This window comes from Pistacia vera, unplaced genomic scaffold (genome assembly GCF_008641045.1).
Source record: "Pistacia vera cultivar Batoury unplaced genomic scaffold, PisVer_v2 Contig72, whole genome shotgun sequence".
Classification (NCBI taxonomy): domain Eukaryota; kingdom Viridiplantae; phylum Streptophyta; class Magnoliopsida; order Sapindales; family Anacardiaceae; genus Pistacia; species Pistacia vera.
The window spans coordinates 25,019-49,116 of NW_022196579.1; the positions used below are offsets into that span (position 1 = coordinate 25,019).

Sequence of the window (24,098 nt, forward strand, 5' to 3'; positions counted from 1 at the left end):
TTAGACAAACCCTTTCTTCTTTAGTTGAACAAAACACAAATCAAATAAGTACAAGAGGATGAGGCCGGGAGGGAGATGAAATCTGACTGTTGTTAATAATTTGATCTGACAAAACTGTACAAGGAACTGCAAAGAAGATAGCGATGAGAGTTTGGAGAGGTTTCTAGAAGAAGCTTTAGTGCTCAAGGAAAGAATTGTTGAAGCTGAAACTCAAATCGTCATTCCAAACTTTTGAATTGAATCTGGAGAAAAGAGAATAAAAATACTTGTTTGTTTGGTAGAGAGTGATACAGAGTTGAAAGGAGAGAGTAGGCTGCTTGTTTTAATTTTTATTTTATTTTATTTTGCGCGGGTACCCGCGGGAACCTGCGGGCATCACCCAATTCACCCGTAATTTTTACGGGCGAACCGGGTATGAGTAATTTTAAAACGGGTAAATACTATGAACACCTGTACTCGCCCGTTTTATCCGGGTATCCGTAGGCTCACAGGTATGGGTCAAAGATTGCCATGTTTTTCTAACGATCAGAACTATTTTAACCAACTTAAAACTTTTCAAACCTGAAACCATGAAATCAATAAGATGATCTTTCCTATATTTATGTTATATTTTCTAGCAACAAAGCCTTGTCTGCAAATTATTTAACTTTCTGTGATGCCAAAAGTTAGTCCTTGAGCAAATACATTTCAAGACTCAGATTTCCGGACAGACTTGAGCTCTTGAAGTAAAGCATCAGCATCCATATAAGATGAGCCACCTCCTTCAACAGCTCTCTTGGCCTTCTCTCCAAGCTCTCTAGCTCTTCTCCTCATCTCCACCGCCTCCTCATCGCCACTCATCAGCCTTTTCACCGCCATATCCACCTTGTCTCTCCCTACAGCAGCCCAAGGCTCAGTGCTCCAGGACACCCAGTGCATGCTCCCAACCTTCACACCAATCTTCAACACATCCGCAATCAGTTTCTCATTCGAAAATTGCTCTGCTGTAATAGGCCAAGTTATCATTGGCAGACCGGCACACACGCCTTCTAGCGTCGAGTTCCAGCCACAATGTGTTAGAAAACCCCCCACTGCCGGGTGTTCTAGAATTAAAAGCTGTGGTGCCCATCCTCTTATTATTAGTCCTCTCTTGGACTCTCTAATTCTCTCTTCAAATCCACTGGGAAGCCAAGTTTCTTCATTTTCTATGTCCTTCACAGCGGATCGGAAAATCTTTCCAACAGCCCAAATGAATGGATGATTAGAAGCCTCAAGACCGTAGGCAATCTCCAGGAGCTGTTCAGGAGCCAAACGAGCTAAGCTTCCGAAACTAATGTAAAGAACCGAACTGGGTTCTTTAGAGTCAAGAAAGCTGAGAACTTGCTGTTCATCAACGGTGGCCTTTTTGCCTCTTTCAGCTTTATCTTCAACATTCCTGTTACATAAAGAAACTGGTCCAACAAGCCACGCTTTGTTACCCATCTCTTTCTTGAAATACTCAACATAAGCCGGCTCCAGTTCATAAAAACTGTTAACCACAACCCCAAAACTGTTCTCTTCAGGCTTTCCCATCTTTTTAGGAACAAACCCACGTTGCTGAGGTTGTCTTATCATAATTGGAAGCTGAGATTTGGTGAGTTCAACTCGATCAGGAAGACCAGGAACAACAAAAGGCTCGTAATCAGAACTCGCCTTCTCATGAGGCTTATACTTTCCCAAATTTTCCATGACACAACGGGAGAAGCAACCATTCCCATTAAACACAAGTCTCGGAATACCAAGACTGTAGATTGCTTCAGCAGACCAGCGATGAAACGCATCATGAACTATGCAATCAGGTTTGTGCTCAGCAAGAAGCGCTTTAAGTGGTTCTTGAAGCATAGAAGTGTCAGTGTGTGGTGAAGCAGACATGTCTGTGTCTGCTATGTCTATGTCGTCTGGTAAATGGAGAGTCTTGATGGAGACGGAGAGGCCAGATTCTTGGTCACGGTTAATGGATTTTTGGAAAGAAAGAGCGTGTTTTGGGGTTGTGATGACGGTGGATTTGGCACCATGAGAAGCAAAGATTCTAGCTATGTCAATCATGGGGATTTGATGGCCTCCTCCGACATAGGGGAAAAAGAAGATTTCAACTGGAGAAGATTTTGAGTCCATGGACACACAGAAGAGAAAACAGAGAAGGGAAAAGAGAGGAGGCTAGGTTACATGTGCACTTGGGTGTAGAATAAAGAGAGAAACGGGGAATTTATACGAATGGCGAATAGTAATTAATTCCTATACCTGGAAAGGAAGATACGTATTGAAAACAATACGTTAGAACTGTTGACGACTATCATACAAAATAGCTTACATGTGCAGGGACGTCATCCATTGGCCCACTACACAAATTTGCTTTCGGAGTTTAGCGTGAGAACGCGGTGATCAAAGAAGGGTCCCTTTTTTCTTAAAAAAAATTAGGAGTGCTACGTTAGTTTTAATTATCTTAAAATTTAAGTGGTCATATTTATTAACAATTAATAAGAGACACAAACTCAAAATCTATTAAATAATGTATTTAAGACACCTCATCGAACCACTTGATCTCCAAAAATTGGTTAGAGAAATATCACAATCCCCTCTAAAGTAGAGGTGGACAAAAGTTGGGCCTGACAATCTCAGGCCCGAGCCCAACTATGATCAATCCCAATTTGGGCCCGATCTTAAGCCCAAATTAGCGGGGACTGATATTGGGTCCGTCACTTTTGTGAGAGCCCAAATTGGTCCCAAACTCGGGCCTGACCTGTTTAGGACCAATTTGATGGGCTTGAAAAATTTCAATTGAACCCCCTAATTATAAAATTACATTTTAAACCCTAAATTTATTATTTATTTTATATTATATGTGGTTTTGGTAATTGGGTTAGGGGGTTTTTTAAATTAATCTGGCTCGGGCCTAGGACCAACCCTGGAGGAGGAATCGGCCTAGGCCCGATCACCCCTCCCCAAGGACCAATCATAAAGGGACCAGTTTTTGGGCAAAACATACTTAGAAAGCACTATTTAGAGGGTACGTTTTATACGAAACTTACAAGTTATAATTATAGGATACTTAATAATAAAACACAATTAACTTTAAATTTGTTAAAAATATTAATGCAATTTTATAAAATACACTTTTCATTTCAATGAGATTCATAAATAAATAAGTTGACAAATATTTTTTATTATATTTTGTGTTTTAGTTTTGAATTTTTAACTTACATAATTATACATATATTATTATTATTTTGGAAAAAAATGACATCATAATTACAATATACATGGATATTTAAGTCATTTTAGAAAATCAAGTTAAAGTTAACGTATTTCACCGTTAAGTGTTCTGTAGTTGAGATTTTGAAAAAAAGTGTCCCCTAATTGTTTATTTCTTCAAATAGTGTTGCATTTTTTCTTCTGAAATTTCAACTTAACATAAAATTTGAACCCTCAGGTTTCATAACATAGACATCTTTTTTTTTTTTTTTTTTTAATTTGTTCATTGACTAATAAAATGAAACAAACAAACCTGCTGCGTAGCTCAATAATACTCCAATGTATTGAAAATAATATCGATAACATAATGATGGAGACTTAAAAATACATAAGCTCCTAGCATAACTACAAGGGGAAAGCTATTTATAATTTGTGATACAAAAATCATTGTTCCAGACAAATTTGATCCTAGCTAATAATTCAATATTTATCAAGCCTATATATATCAATATTACTGAAAATTTCAAGGAATAATTGCAAGTTACTACAAGGCATTCGATATCAAGTTGGCTCTAAGGGCAAGAGACCTATTAACTGCTAGCCTTTAATCGTTGAACTAGGACAAAGTATATAATCTAGGACAATGAGAACTACACTGCAGTATACGTAGCCCAATTAAGTAAAATCTAGAACAGTCTGCATAACGGATGGGGGTAAAAAGAATGGCAGCAGCAAGGTCAAACATGTGATCTCATAATCATGTCAACCTCTCACCTGAACGTTTTATCTGCAGAGCAGCTCTAACAACATTTCCCCTTGTGATGATTCCAACCTTCAAAATTTAAGAACATGCACCGATCAGAGAGATAGAAATTGCATATTTTTTTTATGAGCACATCCAAAGAGTTGAAATTTTTGGTAAGAGATGTTCATATCAAATTTCTTACCAGCTTCCCATCAGCATCTACTACTGGCAATCTACGGTATTTTGTTTCTAGCAACAACCTGCCATCAAAGATTTTACTTAGTGCAATCAAATTGTGACAGCCTGTTATTCATTTCTTATGCGGAATGTATATAACAAGGATGTTCAGCATCACAGTTTATAATATGTTTGAGAATCACATTACACCACTTTGAAAGCCATAAATTAACCCCAAAGAAAGACACCCTAAAATAGACACTCTTTTCTGTAGATCCTCAAATAAAAACTATGGAACATTGATACGTAAATAGTTGATGAAATTTTCAAATGAACAGCAAAATAGATATTGGAAAAGCAGATGAATCCAATACCTAGCAGCATCTTCTAAGTTGGTGTTTTCATAAACAACAAGGGGAGCAGACGTCATCAAGTCACCAACAACTTTTCCATTAGTCTTACTAAGCAGTCTCTGTATCTCATTGAATGTCTGCCACAATGATTAAGAATTAAGAAAGAGCAACATTCAAAATTACAACAAAATATAGTTATGAAGCATCCAAATATTGTATCTCAAGTGATGAAATAATTGATTTGTTTACCCTTCATAAATGATAGGATGAAATGTACATAACTATGTCAAATCAGAATCACATTAATTGGTATACAAAATTGAGATACTACATAAGTGTAGGATTTCTCCAACAGAAGCTACTTTTAAATAAAGCTTAAGACAAGAAAATGAAAGATAATAGTAATACGTACTTTCCAAGAACTATTGACATTAGGAAACAGGTTTGCATCATTTTGATTGCAACCTAACAGCCATTAAAAACAAAGCAATCAATAACAGTTTCATATAAAATCTCACAAGAAGCATCAAAAATAAGACAGAAAATGTTAAACAACATTGAGAACCCACAGCACCGCAAAGCAGAGTGATATCTAGTGAAAAGAAACAAAATAAATTAGAACCTATTAGGTCAAACCAGAGACAAAGGATGCTGGGTTAGACTAGGGCTATAGCCACACAGTGGGAAACTCCCGTATCACATTTATCCACTATGTTAGCAATTCTTAAATCTTAAAGCCGGTGGCCTCTCCCAAAGTAAGTAATAATTGTCATGAAAATAGAGAAAAGAGAGAAAAAAGGATATGTTACAGTTAAATTTTATCAGCAATCTTAGCAGAAGAAATCCATTTCTGACAAGGTCACTATCAACAGTCTATGAAACTCCTCCAAAATTCCACACAGCTCTAATCTTCTTCCAGTAAAAATTCTAAGAGTTTCGGAACTGCAACTTTAAATTACTTAAAAAACCATTAACATGTTTAAATTTGTACAGACTTACATTTCCCAATATTCCTGGTAGCTTTAAAATTTCCTAACAAAGCTAAAAAGCCAAGGACTAAATTAAAATATTGAATGAATTGCTATGTCAACAAGGAACATGTCATCAGCAGCTATGTTCTCTTAAAAAGCTTCTCCCATCAACAATTTGCAACAATCATGAAGTAAAACATAAATGAGATTCCCTGAAGGAAAAAAAAATAAATAAATAATCCCTCAACTCTGGCTTCATTCGTATACTACCTGATATGGAGTCGATTGCTAACAAGTCATAATCTGAAACAACACCAACCTGCACAGAAAATTAACACAATTTTGATTAGATAAGAAAAATACAAGCTCGTTTACATTAGATGTTGAGCTAACCCAGATATATTGTGTCAATAAAGAATAAGATATGGTTTTCCAATAATAGTTAGCAAATATAAGGATTTCAGAAGCAATAAACAATAGTCGCACAGGGTTCTTTTTACTGTTTTACAAGAAAATAGGCATGTTTTCAATAACTTGATACCTCATCTACTTGGTGCCAGGTTGAATGAGTTGTGGTTCACTACAAAAACATCTTAAGGCACAAACAATATTCTCATTACTTTGCTCAAAACTGGGTATCCTTCAAAAATTAAGGAGGTGAGGTGATTGTCAACCTAATTCTTATAAATGGATCCTTTTCACCAGGAAAACTATTCGAGGCAGAAATCTATGAAAGTGCACTAAGATAACTAAAATCAAAGCTTCATTTGATTCCATAAAGAGAAACACATCTAGATCAAAGTGTAGAGTGATAGACATTCAAATAATAGTGTTTTTCAATATTTTGCAAAAAAAAATTGTTTTCTCTACATCATTCTCTATTATTTCAAAGATAAGAGTTCCTAGAGATTGCAAATATTGTCATTAAATGAAAATTTCATTTACAAAATAAGCAATAATGTCAACATTACATTAACATTAAGAACAAATTCTTACAACTACAGAAAGCTCACGACTTAGAAACTGGAAAAGAGGGATAAATGTTCATATGCAAACAGAAAATTCGAAGTAATTGAAGTTACCAGTTTCCAGTCATCATCTATCACAGGAAAACCAGTTATTCTCTTCTCAACAAGACCCTCAAGTGCTGTACCAACAATATATTGTCAATGAAAAAATAATAAAAAAATATACCAAAGTTCTCTTCCATGTGTCAGAAATACCTTCATCAACTGTTGTTGTAGTCTTCACAACATGTAAATCCTCCTTCCTTGTCATAAAATCACCAACTGTGTACGTTCCATTTCCTGGCTGAAAAAATATTAAAGAAGATATATTAAGAGGTCATTTTTTTTTTTCTGTGTAAAAAACTTATCATATACTACTTTGAATTATTAAACTGTTTGATTTTGTTGTTCTTTTTAAATTAATAACCATTAAAGATATATTTATTTGGATCAAAGAAATCAATTCTTTTACTTTAATCCTCAAAAATTCCTAACCCTTCATTCTGAAGCATTTATATTCAAACATCACTGGATACAGAAACAAAAACGAAAACTAAACTAAACTAATCAGATCAAGTTTATACGATCATACATGGAAAACAACTAGGAAAAGTACATGTGCGCATTGATGTAAGTGTAACACGCATATTGTAACATCTATTGATGATCTAGCAAGAGTTATAAAACCTTATTAAAGATGATGTGGTGTTCTCTATATTGGTCTTTGCTACAAACCTTTGTTCGCTGAACAAGTTATTAAATGTTCTTTCTCTTCGTGTGTCTCTGGAAGTGATGTATGCTATTTGCCTTCCAATAAAGTGCTCTGTTTTCTAACAAATTACGCTAATCAAATATGTCTCCAAAAAATAGTTTGACGATTCTTTTTTCATCTAAAATCACTTTAATCCAAAAAAAAAAAAAAAATTAATGAGAATACTTTTATTTATCAATAGTGCTTTTATTATATCCCCTTCATGTAGCAACATAACGGTATTTTAGCTTACAGTTGTATAACGTCTACACTCTTACATTTTTTTTTTTTTTTAATTTCATAAAGTTTCAATATGTCTGTACGTGAGTCAAAACGGTAAGCTTAAATTATTCCACGAATTAAATATTACAGATCAACTACATTTATAAGCTCTCCTTCAAACAGAGCTAAACTAATAAAAAAAAAAATACATATACATAAACAATCAAAGAAAAACAGATTTACCGGAACGGAGTTGGTGATCCCGGCGCCGTTATGAGCGACAGCCGCGGGCTCGCGAGAGAAACTGCAGTTTCGACGCTTTGAAAGAAACAGTGATCTTGCCGCTACTACTGTGCACGGGAACTGACGATGGGGAACGGAGTGAACGCGGTGGAGTCGCGCGAGTGTGAGACAACTCGGCATAGAAATGGAGCTCATTATTCCTCTTTATTTTAAAATTAAAAATGGAAGTAAAGCAATTGAATAAATGATCCAAGTATAAATCGTTCAATAAGTGTGCAGAGAATAAGTGAGATTCAAATGAATAAATGAGGAAGAGAAGAGGAGTCAGAACTCAGAAAGTATTGGAGGTGAGTTGCGTGTGGGAAGAAAGCGTCGGGAGGAAAAGTGAAGGAAGAAGGTGGAAAACGGTAATTGGTCGGTTGGTTACGCTTTTTAAGTTGACACACACGCCAATTATGGAATACGGACCCACACGTATTTTAGCTTCATGTGTGGTTATAAGAAGCTTTAGACTACGTATGGGTACGATATGATGAGATGAGACTGAAATGAGTACCGTTAATATGATTTCCAAGTCAATAAAATAATTCAAGAGGGCAAATTCGATTTCCAATGTTCAAACCCCCTTTTTCAATTTTCCTACAGACAGTGCTCTTTTGTTCCCTCAATTATAATAAATCAGAAAATTAGCTTCCATTATTGTAAGTTATCCCCAACCCCAGCCTGACTTAAGAACCAATTTTACTGTTATATTTATCTAAAATAAATTAATTAAAGGCGACTTCGAAATCCATATTAATTTATCCAAATTTACCCATTTGAGATTATAAAGAGAAATAAACAAAGAGTTCATTGATGATGCTAATCTTAACGTACAAAAATTTATGAAGAATATTGAACTCCAATCAATAAACATATTATTTTCGGTTAATATTTAAGCTACAACTTTTTTTTTTTTTTTAAACAACCGAGGGTGTTCAGACCAACTTACGTACACCTCAACTAATCTTTCAGGACCTTAAAATTACCGACCGGATAAGAGTTCTAGTGACTAACCTTATTAGCAACCGAGAAGGGACTTGAACTCAGGACCTCTTGAGTAATACACCCAAGAGTCCATATTGAATCACTCAGTCACCTAGAGATAGTTAAAATAGTTAGACCTATTGAGTAATACACTCAAGAGCCCCTATCGAACCACTCGACCATCTAGAGGTAGTTAAAATTAAAATGATCAGGGTGTCCAAGCTAGTTTACGCACACCTTAAATAATCCCCTAGGACCTTATAACTACCGATCGGGTAAGAACCCAAGAGTCCCTATCGAACCACTCGACCACCTAGAGATAGTTAAAATGGTTCGACCTCTTGGGTAATATATCCAAGAGTTCCTATCGAACCACTCGGCCACTTAAAGTTAGTTAAATTAAAATGATCGATGGTGTTTGGGCCAGCTTACATGTATTTCAACTAATCTTCTGAGACCCTTGAACTACTGACTGGATAAGAGTTTCACTAGCTACCCCTATTAGCAATCAATAAGGGATTCGAACTTATGATCTTTTGAATAATATATCCAAGAGTCATATCGAATCACTCGATCACACTAAGATAGTTTTTAAGCTACCACTTTGCTTTCTACTAATAGAGAATTGAAACCCCAATATGTTTTGTCATTCGCAGATTTCATAGTTATCCGATTTAAAGCATTAGAAAAGGATTACAATCCTTGATAACCCTAACAAGTTGGCTAGGTTAGGCCCATTCTTGAATATCCCAAACTGATTAACTATAAATAGTACCCAGAGTTTCAATTAACTCTTAACTTACAATAATACTAATCTCACTAATCCCTCTCACTAACCCCATGTGGGAGTTTGTGATTGTCTTAGTTAGGCAGGACCAATTATTGGATAAATAGGACCTATGTGAATTGACGAATTGTAAATTGACATGTGGCATTACTAAGAGAAAGTTAGTGAGAAGTGTTAGTGAGTACAGTGTTACTCAACTTATTAATCCATTAATAAACTTGGCGCCACAAATTAACGTATTGTGTTAAATCGAAGATTTCAGTGATATTTTTCATGTAGTTTTTTTTAATAACTACATTAATTCTAAGTTAAAAATAATTAGTTTTTTCAATGATTATTTAATTTTAGTAAAAACTTATTAAAATTTCATCAAAAATCTAAATATTGATTAATATAATACAATGATGGACTAGACATAGTAAATATAGTATTAATTAGTACTATATAATACAAATACTATATTATACAATGGGGTACACTAAACATAGCCTTTTATGTTCTCATAAGATTCTAATTTCATATGCATATATGTGTTAAAATCATTTTTGATTTTGTTTAGATCTCCCTCGTGTTTCCATTTTTTTTTTTTTTTTTATAGAGTTATTAAGATAAGGTTTATTTTATACTCCTACGAGAGATTGATTAATACGAAATACCTTTTGTTATTAAAAACAATAATACTACATAATGTTTATAAAATTAAGATTTTCACTTTATGTTCCAATTTACGTGAAGTCAATTTAGCAATGCTATAAGAAAGTACAAATCCTTGTATTCAATGAAATGTTAAGGTTACCAAACGTTACAATAGCCTAACTACATATTCCCCTTTGATTTTCTTGAAAATAAATTATCTTATAGTTTCTTTAAACCAAACTTAATGCAGAAATGTATTATAGATTGAATTCAACAAATTCAACTTTAAAATTGCATGGCCTGTATCATCTACCAACTAATTCTATTATTACAGGTTGAACTCAATAAATTCAACTCTTAAAATTTCTTCATCGTATCATATGCCAACTAATTCCATGTGTTTGACAAGACATATAAAATATTCATAAAAATTTAGGGGCGTTTGGTTGGGGGTAACGTGAGATTATTGGAGTTATGCATCTTATATTATTTGATTATTACGTTTGGTTGTCAAGTAATGTAAGATTCTGATAATCTTCAAATATCAATAGTAGTTATTGTTGGTAATATTGGAGGTAATCTGATTACATCAATTTTCTTAGGTATTATAAGATTACCAGGGTAATCTATTTTTATTACAATTCTATCCCTGATTAATAAAATTTTAGGACAATAATACCCTTATTTTTAAAATTATTTACATGAATATGACTTTTACTATTTCGACCCAATTAATTAACTTTTTGGACAAAATTACCCTTGAATTCAAAACATATTGCAGCCCACCCTAAGCCATCACCCCTACCCACTTGCCGCCGCTTGCCACCGGCAACCACTGTAGTGGCCAGCCACCGCTACCGTCGAATAGCACACAGAAGGCCGAAAATAGTCGTCGTGCGTCGATATGGCTGCCAAATCGTGATATATCTGGTCGTCAAAGGCCAAATCTGTCATCGATCTGCCCGTTGAATGCCAGATCGACGGATCTGGTCGCCAGATCTCTGGCCGGAAATGGCCATACGACGCACGGAGACCATTTCCTACCTTCCTTGCGCCGTTAGCTTGTCGACTATCGGGCCTGCGGTGGTTGCCACCGGTCGACAGTGGCTAGGTTGGTGGGGGTGCTTTGTTAATTTTCCAAACTTTTATTATGGTGTTGTTTTTGCTAAGTTTTTAAATGCAGGGGTGTTATAACAATCCAAATAATAATCAATATTAAAAAATAATATAATAATAATATTTAATAGAGGACAATTCAGTATTTAAATAACATACCCACCAATTTATTCATCCCAACCAAACATATTAATATAACATACCCACAACTAACCAAACACATTTTCCTAAAGATTTTCAGTAATCTTCAAGGTAATCTAACTTTTTAACAATCCAACATTCCTTGAACCAAACGCACCCTTAGAGTTATCAACTTTTTCCCTCCCAAAAGTGGCTTAATGACACTTTCTCATCTTTAGACTTTTAAAATACTGCTTTACTATCAATCATTAGTAATTTTCGTTGTGAGGAAAGACTTGATAGCCAAAAGTCAATTATAAGTAGGGGTAAGATAGTCTTTTGGCTTCATCAATCACTCCTAAAACATATTTCGTTTTCAACAATTTCTCAACCTTTTTTCAGCTGCCCTCTTTGCTGGAAATCATCCCTCACCCCCAGTAGTGAATCCATAAATTGTATATATTAATATTTTTTCAAAAAATTTGAGGGTAGGCATAAAACTACATCTGCCCTTGCCTACCCCGCCATTCGACTCACCATTGTGCCCTCATAAGAAACCCAAGTTTCCCGACCTCGATTGTTTTCTTAACATTGTCGATTGAAGCCTTATTCCCTAGGGTTTTGTTGCAACTTCCCAACCTTTTTCCAGTTGCCCTCAACAAATAGTGAGTGAGCATGGTCCGACTTATTGAGGCTTTTGTAGTAGAGAGGCTGGTGAGTCTTTTAGCTGTGGCAGATTGGATTTTGGTGGTCAAAGTTAATTAGAATTAGGTTTGAAAGTGGCAATTAAGGGAAAAAAAAAAGTGCAAAAGCTGGTGACAAGGGGAGGTATGGAGGGAAAAAGAGGTGTGTGTTTTGTATAGGAGGTTGTGAGGAGTATATAGGTGGTCTCGAAAGTGATTTTGGATGCTGAAATCAGCCAAAAAAAGGCAAGAACCGTCGACTGCGATGTTGCTAACATGTGTCACCCTTTGCTAACATGTGCCTCTTTGTGTTCAAGCTAGATTCCGACCGATTCTGATGGCCAAAATCACTTCTGTCACCACTCGCATACTCATCAAATCTTCCCCTACAAAACCCTCGGTTTCCTGACCCTGATTGCTTTCCTAACATCGTCAATTTTCGGTGCCGAAATTTGGCTGAGGCACGTTATGGTCGCCGACGATTGGGGGTTAATCTTTAGTTAGAGAGTTTTCATCCTCACAATGTATATTTAATGGAAATTGTTAAAGGAATATAATTTTTTGGTGGTAAAGTGGTATTTTAAAAGCTTAGGGTGGAAAAGTGTCATTACACCATTTTTTGGGTGGGAAGAAGTCGTTAACTCAAAACTTGATGAGTAACAAGTTAATTAATGTGAAGTTGTTTGATCCAAATCTAATAAAGTGATTTTTTCAATTCTACTTTCACATCTTAGGTACTATCTACCTAACTTACAAAATCTTCCATATCGTCTTTAGATACCCCAAAGGCATCATTTAGTTAACACTAATATTTTAAGCTATGTTTGACTTATTATTTTTATCCATATTCTCAACCCTATTCTCCAAATAATGTTTGATACATTATTCCAGAAACATTACCCTATTTTTTTAATTACTTTTAAACCCCATAAGGTTATTAATTTCATCAAATACACCCTAAAAAAAGTTTAAAAATGATCAAAAACACCCCCACGACCTATACTTGCCAGATTCCGGCAACCATCGTCGGTGGTAGCCGGAATCTGTACAACGGCCTACCTGCCGACCAGAAATGGCCGGAAGTTCACCGATTTGGCCTTGAACGATTGCCAAAGAAATGGCCATCGTTGACCGAAAACGACGGCCATATCTTTGGCCATCGCTGACGGCCAAAGATGGCAGTCGTTTTGGTCTTTTTCGGCCATCGCGGCCACAACAGGCCGTAGATCTAATTTTTTTCGGCCAGATCCGTGGTGGATCTGGCCGGAAAAGACCATAACGACACAAATCTGACCAGTCTGTGTCGTAACACGATTTTCTGGCCAGATTCCGACGGTGGTGGCCGGAATCTGGCACTGCAGGTGGTGGTGGTGTTTTTGTCATTTTATATATTAGGGTATTTAATTAAATTAGCAAACCTATGGGCTTTTTCATCAATTTTTTAATTTTACCTCGTAAAACTCTCCTATCCAACTACCCAATATTATTTCTAAAATCCTATCCAAAATAATAAACCAAACGCACTCTTAGATATTATCATCTAAACACACTTTTTTTTTCATAAATACATAATTAAAGGACACCATTTTAAGAAACTAACAGTTAAGAGAACCTTTTTTATGAAACTTACTAGTGAAGGACACTTAACAAATAATATACACTTAACCTTAACTTTATTAACAGTGTAGTATTACTTTTAACCTTAACTAACTAAAATAAAAGGAAAATACTACATTCACAACCTCTTTTTATAAATTTACTCTATAATTTTAATATGACAGCTTGTAATTAGTTAGTTCTTAATGAATTTTGTCTAAATCTCATGTAATAAATTATGATTGATCAATTACTAGCTATAAAATCAGGATTNGTCTTTTGGCTTCATCAATCACTCCTAAAACATATTTCGTTTTCAACAATTTCTCAACCTTTTTTCAGCTGCCCTCTTTGCTGGAAATCATCCCTCACCCCCAGTAGTGAATCCATAAATTGTATATATTAATATTTTTTCAAAAAATTTGAGGGTAGGCCTAAGACTACATCCGCCCTTGCCCACCCCGCCATTCGACTCACCATTGTGCCCTCATAAGAAACTCTAGTTTCCCGACCTCGATTGTTTTCTTAACATTGTCGATTGAAGCCTTATTCCCTAGGGTTTTGTTGCAACTTCCCAACCTTTTTCCAGTTGCCCTCAACAAATAGTGAGTCAACATGGTCTAACTTATTGGGGCTTTTGTAGTAGAAAGGCTGGTGAGTCTTTTAGCTGTGGCAGATTGGATTTTGGTGGTCAAAGTTAGTTAGAATTAGGTTTGAAAATGGCGATTAAGGGAAGAAAAAAAAGTGCAAAAGTTGGTGAAAAGGGGAGGTATGGAGGGAAAAAGAGGTGTGGGTTTTGTATAGGAGGTTGTGAGAAGTATATAGGTGGTCTCGAAAGTGATTTTGGACACTGAAATCAGCCAAAAAAAGGCAAGAACCGCCGACTGCGATGTTGCTAACATGTGTCACCCTTTGCTAACATGTGCCTCTCTGTGTTCAAGCTAGATTCCGATCGATTCTGATGGCCAAAATCACTTCTGTCACCACTCGCATACTCATCAAATCTTTCCCTACAAAACCCTCAGTTTCCTGACCCTGATTGCTTTCCTAACATCGTCGATTTTCGATGCTGAAATTTGGCTGAGGCACGTTACGGTCGCCGACGATTGGGGGTTAATCTTTAGTTAGGGAATTTTCATCCTCACAATGTATATTTAATGGAAATTGTTAAAGGAATATAATTTTTTGGTGGTAAAGTGGTATTTTAAAAGTCTTAGGGTAGAAAAGTGTCATTAAACCATTTTTTGGGTGGGAAGAAGTCGTTAACTCAAAACTTGATGAGTAACAAGTTAATTAATGTGAAGTTGTTTGATCCAAATCTAATAAAGTGATTTTTTCAAATCTACTTTCACATCTTATGTACTATCTACCTAACTTACAAAATCTTCCATATCTTCTTTAGATACCCCAAAGGCATCATTTAGTTAACACTAATATTTTAGGCTATGTTTGGCTTATTATTTTTATCCATATTCTCAAACCTATTCTCCAAATAATGTTTGACACATTATTCCGGAAATATTACCCTATTTTTTTAGTTACTTTTAAACCCCATAAGATTATTAATTTCATAAATACACCCTGAAAAAAAAGTTTAAAAATTATCAAAAACACCCCCACGACCCATACTTGCCAGATTCCGGCAACCACCATCGGTGGTAGTCGAAATCTATATAACGGCCTACCTGTCGACCAGAAATGGCCGAAAGTTCACCGATCTGGCCTTGAATGACAGCCAAAGAAATGGTCGTCGTTGACCGAAAACGACGGCCATATCTTTGGCCATCGTTGACGGCCAAAGATGGCCGTCGTTTTGGTCTTTTCCGGCCATCGCGACCACAACAGGCCGTAGATCTGACCTTTTTTGGCCAGATCCGTGGTGGATCTGGCCGGAAAAGGCCATAACGATGCGTTATGACATAGATCCGACCGGTCTATGTTGTAACACGATTTTATGGCCAGATTTCGGCAGTGGTGGCCGGAATCTAGCACTACAGGTGGTGGGGATATTTTTGTCATTTTATATATTAGGGTATTTAATTAAATTAGCGAACCTAAGGCCTTTTTCATAAATTTTTAAATTTTATCTCATAATACTCCCCTATCCAACTACCTAATATTATTCCTAAAATCCTATCCAAAACAATAAATCAAACGTACCCTTAGATATTATCATCTAAACACACTTTTTTTTTTTTCATAAATACATAATTAAAGGACACCATTTTAAGAAACTAACAGTTAAGAGAACTTTTTTTATGAAACTTACTAGTAAAGGACACTTAACAAATAATACACACTTAACCTTAACTTTATTAACAGTGAAGTATTACTTTTAACCTTAACTAACTAAAATAAAAAGAAAATACTACATTTACAACCTCTTTTTATAAATTTACTCTATAATTTTAATATGACAACTTGTAATTAGTTAGTTCTTAATGAATCTTATCTATATCTCATGTAATAAATTATGATCAATCAATTACTAGCTATAAAATCAGGTTTTGGGTATAGTATTACTTGAAAGCAAAATCCTTTTTCTCTAAAATTTCAAACCCTTTTAAGCGGGTAAAGTAAATTATCTTTTAACTGGCTTATTAAATTAACTGCAGACATCACGCGCAGTTACAGCGAGTGATGTTACTCAACTTTCACCAACCAAACCCAAACCTACTTTGTCTTTATGAGTTTTACCATATTTGAAGTCTTGAACTTGTCATCTGGGCCCCACCGATGAAATCCGACGGCGGAGATCTGATCTTTCATCATCGTAGGGTTTACACTTTTGCATTACAGCAAGTATAAGAACCAGACAGCCTCCAAAATTATTTTTCAGTGCAGTTTAGCTGCTCTCTTTTTGAAACATAAAAAACTCTCTTACGATCGTCACCCTTCCTCACGCGCCGCCACTCTCTACTCTACCGGCGGCAACAATCTCTTTACCTCCCTATCACTTCCCTCTCCTCATCTAACTATCTACCTATCATATTTAAGAAAAACAAAGACAAAAAAAGCAAAACACTAAACAGAAAACAAAAACGCAATTTGGGGTTTTGTGTTGAGTGGTGTTGTGTTTCTCTTTGGTTCTGTCTCTTGTTTGTCTATGTTGTTTAGGGTTTGGTTTACTCTTGAAGAATAACAAGAGGAGAGGGAAGAGAAAACAAAAAAAAAACAAAAAAAAAAAAAAAAATTGAGGAAAAAAAAAGAAAAGAAAACTAGGGTTTCTGTTTTCGTTGTTTTTTCTGTTTCGGTTTTGGAGATGGCTCAGGTTCAAGCTCAGGCGGCTGTCCAGGGACAGAACGTGAATGGCGGGGCCAATCAATTCGTGACGACGTCGCTTTACGTGGGNGCAAAACACTAAACAGAAAACAAAAACGCAATTTGGGGTTTTGTGTTGAGTGGTGTTGTGTTTCTCTTTGGTTCTGTCTCTTGTTTGTCTATGTTGTTTAGGGTTTGGTTTACTCTTGAAGAATAACAAGAGGAGAGGGAAGAGAAAACAAAAAAAACAAAAAAAAAAAAAATTGAGGAAAAAAAAAGAAAAGAAAACTAGGGTTTCTGTTTTCGTTGTTTTTTCTGTTTCGGTTTTGGAGATGGCTCAGGTTCAAGCTCAGGCGGCTGTCCAGGGACAGAACGTGAATGGCGGGGCCAATCAATTCGTGACGACGTCGCTTTACGTGGGCGATCTGGAGGCGAACGTCACGGATTCGCAGCTTTACGATCTGTTTAACCAGATGGGTCAGGTTGTTTCGGTTCGGGTTTGTCGGGACTTGTCGACCCGGCGATCACTCGGTTACGGTTACGTTAATTACAGCAGTCCACAGGATGGTGAGTTCTTTGCCTGTTAAATTACGTATTGGAATTTTTATGTTTATTGCTTGTCCAGTTCGTATGAACATTGTTGTTTTCTTGTATTTTATTGTTTGTCTAAAAGTCAGAAATAGGTTTGCTTCTTTGAATAGCTTTATCCCTTGCATGAAAAAAAAAAGGTTATTTTTCTTAATATTCTTTCGGGTTGATAGAAATAGGTATCATAGAACCGCAAGTGTGTTAAAAAATGAACCATGATTGGTGGAGTGGTCAGGCCTGTGGTTTCCTCTTGCAAGGTTTCAGTTTCATTCTTTGGAGCCTGTGAAAAGCTAAGATTTTTCTATTTGTTGAAGATTTTAGGTTTTTGAGAGAACTAGTCTTGAACTCGAGTTTACTGTTTGGGAACTTTTGGGTTGTGTATAAAGAAAAGAAAATCTAAAGAATGTAAAATGGATAAGGGTTCCTTGGTATTTCCCTGCTTTTGAGTGAGATCCACATCGTCAGGGTAGTCCATGGCCTTAGTTTTAGCATTGCAATAGGTTAGGAAGGGTGATAGAAAAGGTATGGTTACAGAGTTTGATGAGAATAGAAGTGAAAGATTGTTCAGGAAGAAAGAAATATAAGAAGAGAAAGGAAAAGTCATGTGCTGCTTTCAAGTTTTGTAGTAAGTTTAGTAGAAAAAATATGGCATGAGGAAATTTCTTTAATGCTTCTATTATGGAAAGGTACATAAACATCGCTATATCCCGTTCATAAAAAGTTAACAAAAATACCCTTTATTTAATAATTTATAGGAAATATAAATGAAACCCGGTTATCAGGGTATTACTTCCTGTACAGTCAAGAGAAGCTCTTTTTATAGGATAAAACACTTTGTTTGTTGGTATAGGAAATAGATGCATTAATTTTAGGTTGTTGCAGCTTAATAACCATTTTGGCACAATTTCTCAGTGATCAGTTCACTAGGTTTTTTTTTTTTTTTTTTTTTTAAATTTCAAAAATTTACATACAAGTGCATCCTACTTCCCCTGGCAATTTTTTGCTTTTTCATTAAAGGGTGATGTAGTCTATAGAGGAATTAGCTCTTACTTCAATTCCCTCTGCTGAGGAGCTGGTTGCTTCTGCTGATGTTTTATCTACCCCCTTTTTAAGCTTAGTAGCTTTTTGGCTTTTAATATTTTTGATAGTCAAGTATCGACCTTCCTTATGTGTTCACTGAGTTTTAAACTAGGATTACTTCCACACCCTTCAACCTTTGTGCGGAAAAAACATTTGGGATATAATATCCAAAGATGATGACCCCAGGGGGACTTGAACCCTTGTTTCCCTTGGTGAAAACAAAGAGCTTTTACCACTAAGCCCGACCTTTGGGGTTGGTGTGGTTAAATCTATTTTTTGGTGTCTTAATATTATTATTACATCTTTCATAGTGTCTTATCAAAATAAATTGTTTTTAGTGTGGTCCAATTAATGTACATTGGTGGTGTTTGTGAGGGTGATTTTGGGATAATCAATAGAAAGATCATAAGCTAAATTTGGTTTTGATGAATGATAATTAATGACATGAGGAATGCTGCAATTATCGATATTCCAAGCCTGCCATAACTGTTCTCCATATACACACATGGATCACACTTGGGGCAAACTGTGCATCCCAAATACTACATGGAAGGTGAGGACGTATAGGGAACTTTGGTGTTAGACGCACATGATTGCCTTCAGCATTATACTATATGGTATTAGGAAAAAGGTGGATGCAAAAATTACCCCTTTAGTTTTTATGATCTATATTAAGAAACCAGAGGTGTCATAACTGGGAGATCTGTGATCAATGTAAATTGAACAAACATCTCAAGAAACCACCTAAATTTTAAGTGAAGACTTATGCCATTCAACTGGTTCAACCTATAGCACTTGGCTATCTGGCTATTTGTTATTTGTATTGTTGGAAGTCACAGAAAATCTGGACAGATAATGACCAGATTATTTGGGGGATTTGCTGTATATTTTGTATTATTAGGAGATTATTGTCTTTCCTTAAAAATCAGGTTGTAGTTATCTTATTGTACAGCTGTAGGTTTTCTATAGTTAGTTTTTTTCCTTTTTTTTCTCTAATGTAAATCTCTATAAAAAGAGTCTTGTATCTTTTTTAAAATCAATGAAGAATTAAAACCTAAAAAACTCTTCTTTACAAGTTTCATATGGTATAGAGATTGCCAACATGAAAACATTTTACTTAAGAATTTAGTAAATTTTTATCCTTTCACATGCTTGCAGGCACTCCCAATGTGGAGAATCTGAACTAATTACTTCATATTCAGCAGGGATCTTGACTAGTTGGCTTCATGAGTTTAAGATTTTGATAGTTTTGTCTCTATTTGGTATCTTCTAGATTTATCGAAGAATATATTAGCCGTTGATGGCAAAGAATGATATGATATGCTGTTTTGCCAAGGTCATATAAATATAAAATGATGATGTGCTTATTTTATTTATTGTAGTGTTTTTTAGCTTTTAATCCATTCACTGTCCTGTAGCATCTGTTTTGGGTACTCAAACTTAATGAGATTATTATTTTTTGAAACTTGATTAACCCCATACTTCAGCTTGACTATCAACGTACAAATCTGTCAGTGATTCACACATTTTCTCTAATTAAATGTCCTACAGTTGTGTATACATTTCTTGGATCATGTTGAAATCTTACATTTGTTAAAATTTTTAACAGCTGCAAGGGCATTGGATGTGCTGAACTTCACTCCTGTGAATGGAAAGCCAATTAGGATTATGTACTCTCATCGTGACCCTAGTCTTCGCAAAAGTGGGGCAGGGAATATATTTATCAAGGTATTTATATGACATTTTTGTGCACTTCATGCTTCCCTATGTCTAGTTTTGAAATTTTGGTTTTCTGAATCCTTTCTTATTTTTCTTTCGCTGGGTGGCTTTGCAAAAGTCTTATATCTATCTATTATATTTTGTTCTGGGAAAGTTGGGAAAAAGGAGAGAAAAAAAATTGCAAGCAATTTCATATTCTCTTGTTTGTATTTTGTGGGAAATAGAGTAATGGCCTGTATGTGAAGTCAATGGCTCTCCTTTCAAAATATTAAAGAAAATTGGAGGCAAATATTTATCAGGTAAAATCTTTATGGTGCAATGGAAGAGCAATACTATATTATTACTAGCAACATTGCGGATCTTAACTTTGATGCGGTTTTGCTATATTGCTTTTGTTGAGCCCCAAGTAATTTTCTTAACAAAGAAGTTGGTCTTGCGAGTGCTTATGTGTGTGTGTGTGTCCATAATTTTGGACTTAAATCATGAAGTCAAATGAATAATAGGCCACCATAGGGGTGGCATCATCATCTTTATTTGGCAATCAGTATGTCAATTGTGTTGGGGTGCTTTTTTAATTTTCATTTTGTCTCGAAATTTTATATCAACCATAGTTATCCCTTCACATATATCGTTTTATTTCTTTTCTTTCGTTTTCCCTTCACATTTTTCTAGAACCAAATAATGTTAATTTACTAACTTTCCTTATTCTTTAAACTTGACAGAATCTGGATAAGGCCATTGATCACAAAGCGTTACATGATACATTTTCTGCATTTGGGAATATCCTCTCGTGCAAGGTGGCAACAGATTTGAATGGTCAGTCAAAAGGCTATGGCTTTGTACAATTTGAAAATGAGGAGTCTGCCCAAAAAGCTATAGAGAAGCTGAATGGTATGCTATTGAATGATAAGCAAGTTTATGTGGGGCCATTCCTCCGCAAACAGGAGAGAGAAACTGAAATCAGCAAGAACAAATTCAACAATGTCTATATAAAGAATCTCTCAGAAGCAACAAGTGAAGAAGATTTGCAGAAAACTTTCGGTGAATTTGGCACAATCACTAGTGTTGTGGTGATGAGGGATGCAGATGGCAAATCAAAGTGCTTTGGTTTTGTCAATTTTGAGAATGTTGATGATGCTGCAAACGCTGTCGACGCCCTGAACGGAAAGAAATTTGATGATAAGGAATGGTATGTTGGGAAAGCCCAGAGAAAATCTGAAAGGGAACACGAACTAAAATATAGATTTGAGCAGAATATGAAGGAAGCAGCAGATAAATTTCAGGGTGCAAACTTGTACATCAAAAATTTAGATGATAGCATTGAAGATGATAAGCTTAAGCAGTTATTCTCTCAATTTGGTTCCATCACATCATGCAAGGTGTGTAGCATCTGAAAACTATCCACTTAATTTGGCCTTGTCAGTTTTGATGGTTGAAGCTGCAAAATAATTTTGAACAGGTGATGCGAGACCCTAGTGGAATTAGTAGAGGATCGGGATTTGTTGCATTCTCCACTCCTGAAGAGGCATCTAGAGCTGTAAGTTGTTATGTCTGTGCACATTAATAGGAACTTAACAGAAGCTGATAGATCTTTCTTATTTTGACAGCTCCAGGAGATGAATGGAAAAATGGTTGTTAGCAAGCCGCTGTATGTTGCACTTGCACAACGTAAGGAAGATAGAAGATCCAGGCTGCAGGTTTGTTCCCTCTGACATTTATGTTCTTCTGATCTTTGTTTTGAGCTTTCAGTCAACTTAACTGGAAGAAAAAGGTAGTGTGCTTTTGACGAATAATTGCTGTTTAGTGTCATTAGTTCCTTGTTACCTGTGTAATGGAATTAAGATTTTCTTCAGTTATGAGTTATTTCCTAGGAGCATGCTCAGCTTAGATGAAAGATGTTGGTAGTTCGAACTTATTAAAACATTTCTTGCTTCATTTGGTTGGACGTATATTTGATCTTTTGTTCTGATATTTAACCTTTTAGATCTCTCAGATTTGGTGCTTTTTTAATGCCAGATTGTCATATTGTTATATCATGATTTTGTGCGGTTATCTACTGTTTATACAGGCTCAGTTTTCTCAAATGCGGCCAGTTACAATGGCATCTTCTGTTGCTCCTCGTTTGCCAATGTACCCTCCTGGTGGTCCTGGTCTTGGGCAACAGCTATTCTATGGTCAAGCTCCACCTGCTATGATTCCTCCTCAGGTGAGCTTCTACCTTCTCATATGACAAATTTTTGTTACACAGTCTTCTTTGTCAGATATTTTTAATATTTTTACTGCTGATTAATTGATGTTTGTATTCTTCAGCAGTTTGATATAAACTATCATATTTTATGAGTTCTGTCTCTTATTATGCATTTGAATGTCAGCCTGGATTTGGGTATCAGCAGCAGCTTGTTCCTGGTATGAGACCTGGTGGGGCTCCAATGCAGAATTTCTATGTTCCAGTGGTTCCGCCAGGGCAACAGGGTCAGTGGCCTAGTGGCAGACGGGCAGGAGCCATTCAGCAAAGCCAACAACATGTTCCTGTAATGCAGCCACAGGTGAGTTATATTCTGTTGCTCATTATCTTGTATATGTTATCCCCATCTGTAACCACACCTTTATAAAATGGGCTGTTTGACAGATGCTTCCTAGGGGACGTGTCTACCGCTACCCGCCTGGGCGTGGACTGCCTGATGTTCCCATGCCTGCTGGTGCTGGAGGCATGCTATCTGCTCCATATGACATTGGTGGTATGCCTTTGCGTGATGCAGCAATTTCTCAGCCAATTCCTATTGGGGCTTTGGCTTCTGCCCTTGCAAATGCTTCTCCAGAGCAGCAGAGGACGGTAAATGTTTAATTCCATAATGTCGTTTTTTTCTTGAATTGGTAGCCTATTCTCTTCATTATCAACTTTTTTGCTGATTGAAATTAGATGGAGACTCCAACTATTTGGTGACCTCGGGGGCCTTGCCCACTTCTAAAAGTTCCGATGGCAAATAAAAAACTGGGATTAGTTTTTTCTCTGAAAAATCCTTTATGGCCCTACTTAGGAATTTATGCCGCCTTTTAGATAAAAATTTGCAATGCTGGTTCAGCAACTATACCAAAATACTTTTTTTCTTCATAATTAATACTATTGCGGTCTTGCGATTTGGAGTTGCAAAAAATGGAATAACAGCCAGTCTAACACTACATAATGATCTTGAGAAGTTCACTGCATATAATTTCTGTGTAGTTGATGTATGTTTTGACAGAACAACTGATCTTTGTTTGTCATATTAATTTGACAGATGCTGGGGGAGAATCTTTACCCACTTGTGGAACAGCTAGAGCCTGAAGCAGCAGCAAAGGTAACAGGCATGCTTTTGGAGATGGATCAGACGGAGGTTCTGCACTTGCTCGAGTCCCCAGAAGCTCTGAAAGCGAAGGTGGCCGAGGCAATGGAGGTTTTGAGGAATGTTGCTCAGCAACAGCAGGCGGGCAATGCAGCTGATCAACTAGCCTCGTTGTCATTGACTGATAACTTGGTTTCCTAAGTTGGTCTTGGAATACATTTTATATATTTGGGTTGGAGGCAGTCGAGACTTAAAAAGTAAACGATTTGATAGACTAGGCACCCGTATTGGCTTTTTGTTGAACTGATTGGAGAGTTTCAGGATCTAATTTGCGGATTGTTACAGTTGATGCTTTATGTTTGGTGTCTAATTTTGCACTTCTATTGCTGCTTTGGTTTTAATTATTAGTTTGGATAATATATATACAATTATTCTATTGGTGTTGTGTCTTTGATTGGGCGGAACAATGTTTTAAAACCTAATC

General features: G+C 36.0%; 3 protein-coding genes across 4 annotated transcripts; 1 reads left to right on the forward strand and 2 right to left on the reverse strand.

Moving 5' to 3' along the window:
• Window positions 1-621: 621 nt before the first annotated feature.
• Window positions 622-2,217, reverse strand: LOC116114688 (abscisate beta-glucosyltransferase-like). The gene has a single exon (XM_031400823.1). It carries the CDS (start codon window positions 2,131-2,133, stop codon window positions 688-690), a length of 1,446 nt encoding a protein of 481 aa, XP_031256683.1. The 5' UTR covers window positions 2,134-2,217; the 3' UTR covers window positions 622-687.
• A 1,335-nt stretch (window positions 2,218-3,552) lies between these two features.
• LOC116114695 (CBS domain-containing protein CBSX2, chloroplastic-like) lies at window positions 3,553-8,076 on the reverse strand. The gene is made up of 8 exons (XM_031400832.1): window positions 7,680-8,076; window positions 6,680-6,767; window positions 6,539-6,603; window positions 5,727-5,775; window positions 4,898-4,950; window positions 4,507-4,622; window positions 4,158-4,215; window positions 3,553-4,042 (listed from the first exon to the last, which is right to left on the reverse strand). Exons 1-8 carry the CDS (start codon window positions 7,872-7,874, stop codon window positions 3,968-3,970), a joined length of 699 nt encoding a protein of 232 aa, XP_031256692.1. The 5' UTR covers window positions 7,875-8,076; the 3' UTR covers window positions 3,553-3,967.
• Window positions 8,077-16,479: 8,403 nt separating this feature from the next.
• Window positions 16,480-24,050, forward strand: LOC116114682 (polyadenylate-binding protein 2-like). 2 transcript variants are annotated; one of them, XM_031400815.1, is made up of 10 exons: window positions 16,480-16,994; window positions 17,326-17,471; window positions 20,182-20,300; window positions 21,014-21,670; window positions 21,751-21,828; window positions 21,899-21,988; window positions 22,360-22,497; window positions 22,664-22,837; window positions 22,921-23,124; window positions 23,570-24,050. In XM_031400815.1, the coding sequence occupies exons 1-10, from the start codon at window positions 16,906-16,908 to the stop codon at window positions 23,813-23,815; spliced, it is 1,941 nt and encodes a 646-aa protein (XP_031256675.1). In that variant the 5' UTR covers window positions 16,480-16,905; the 3' UTR covers window positions 23,816-24,050. The 2 variants fall into 2 exon arrangements, with proteins under 2 accessions (XP_031256675.1, XP_031256674.1); XM_031400814.1 differs by lacking the exon at window positions 16,480-16,994 and having other exon boundaries at window positions 17,237-17,471.
• The last annotated feature ends 48 nt before the right edge of the window (window positions 24,051-24,098 follow it).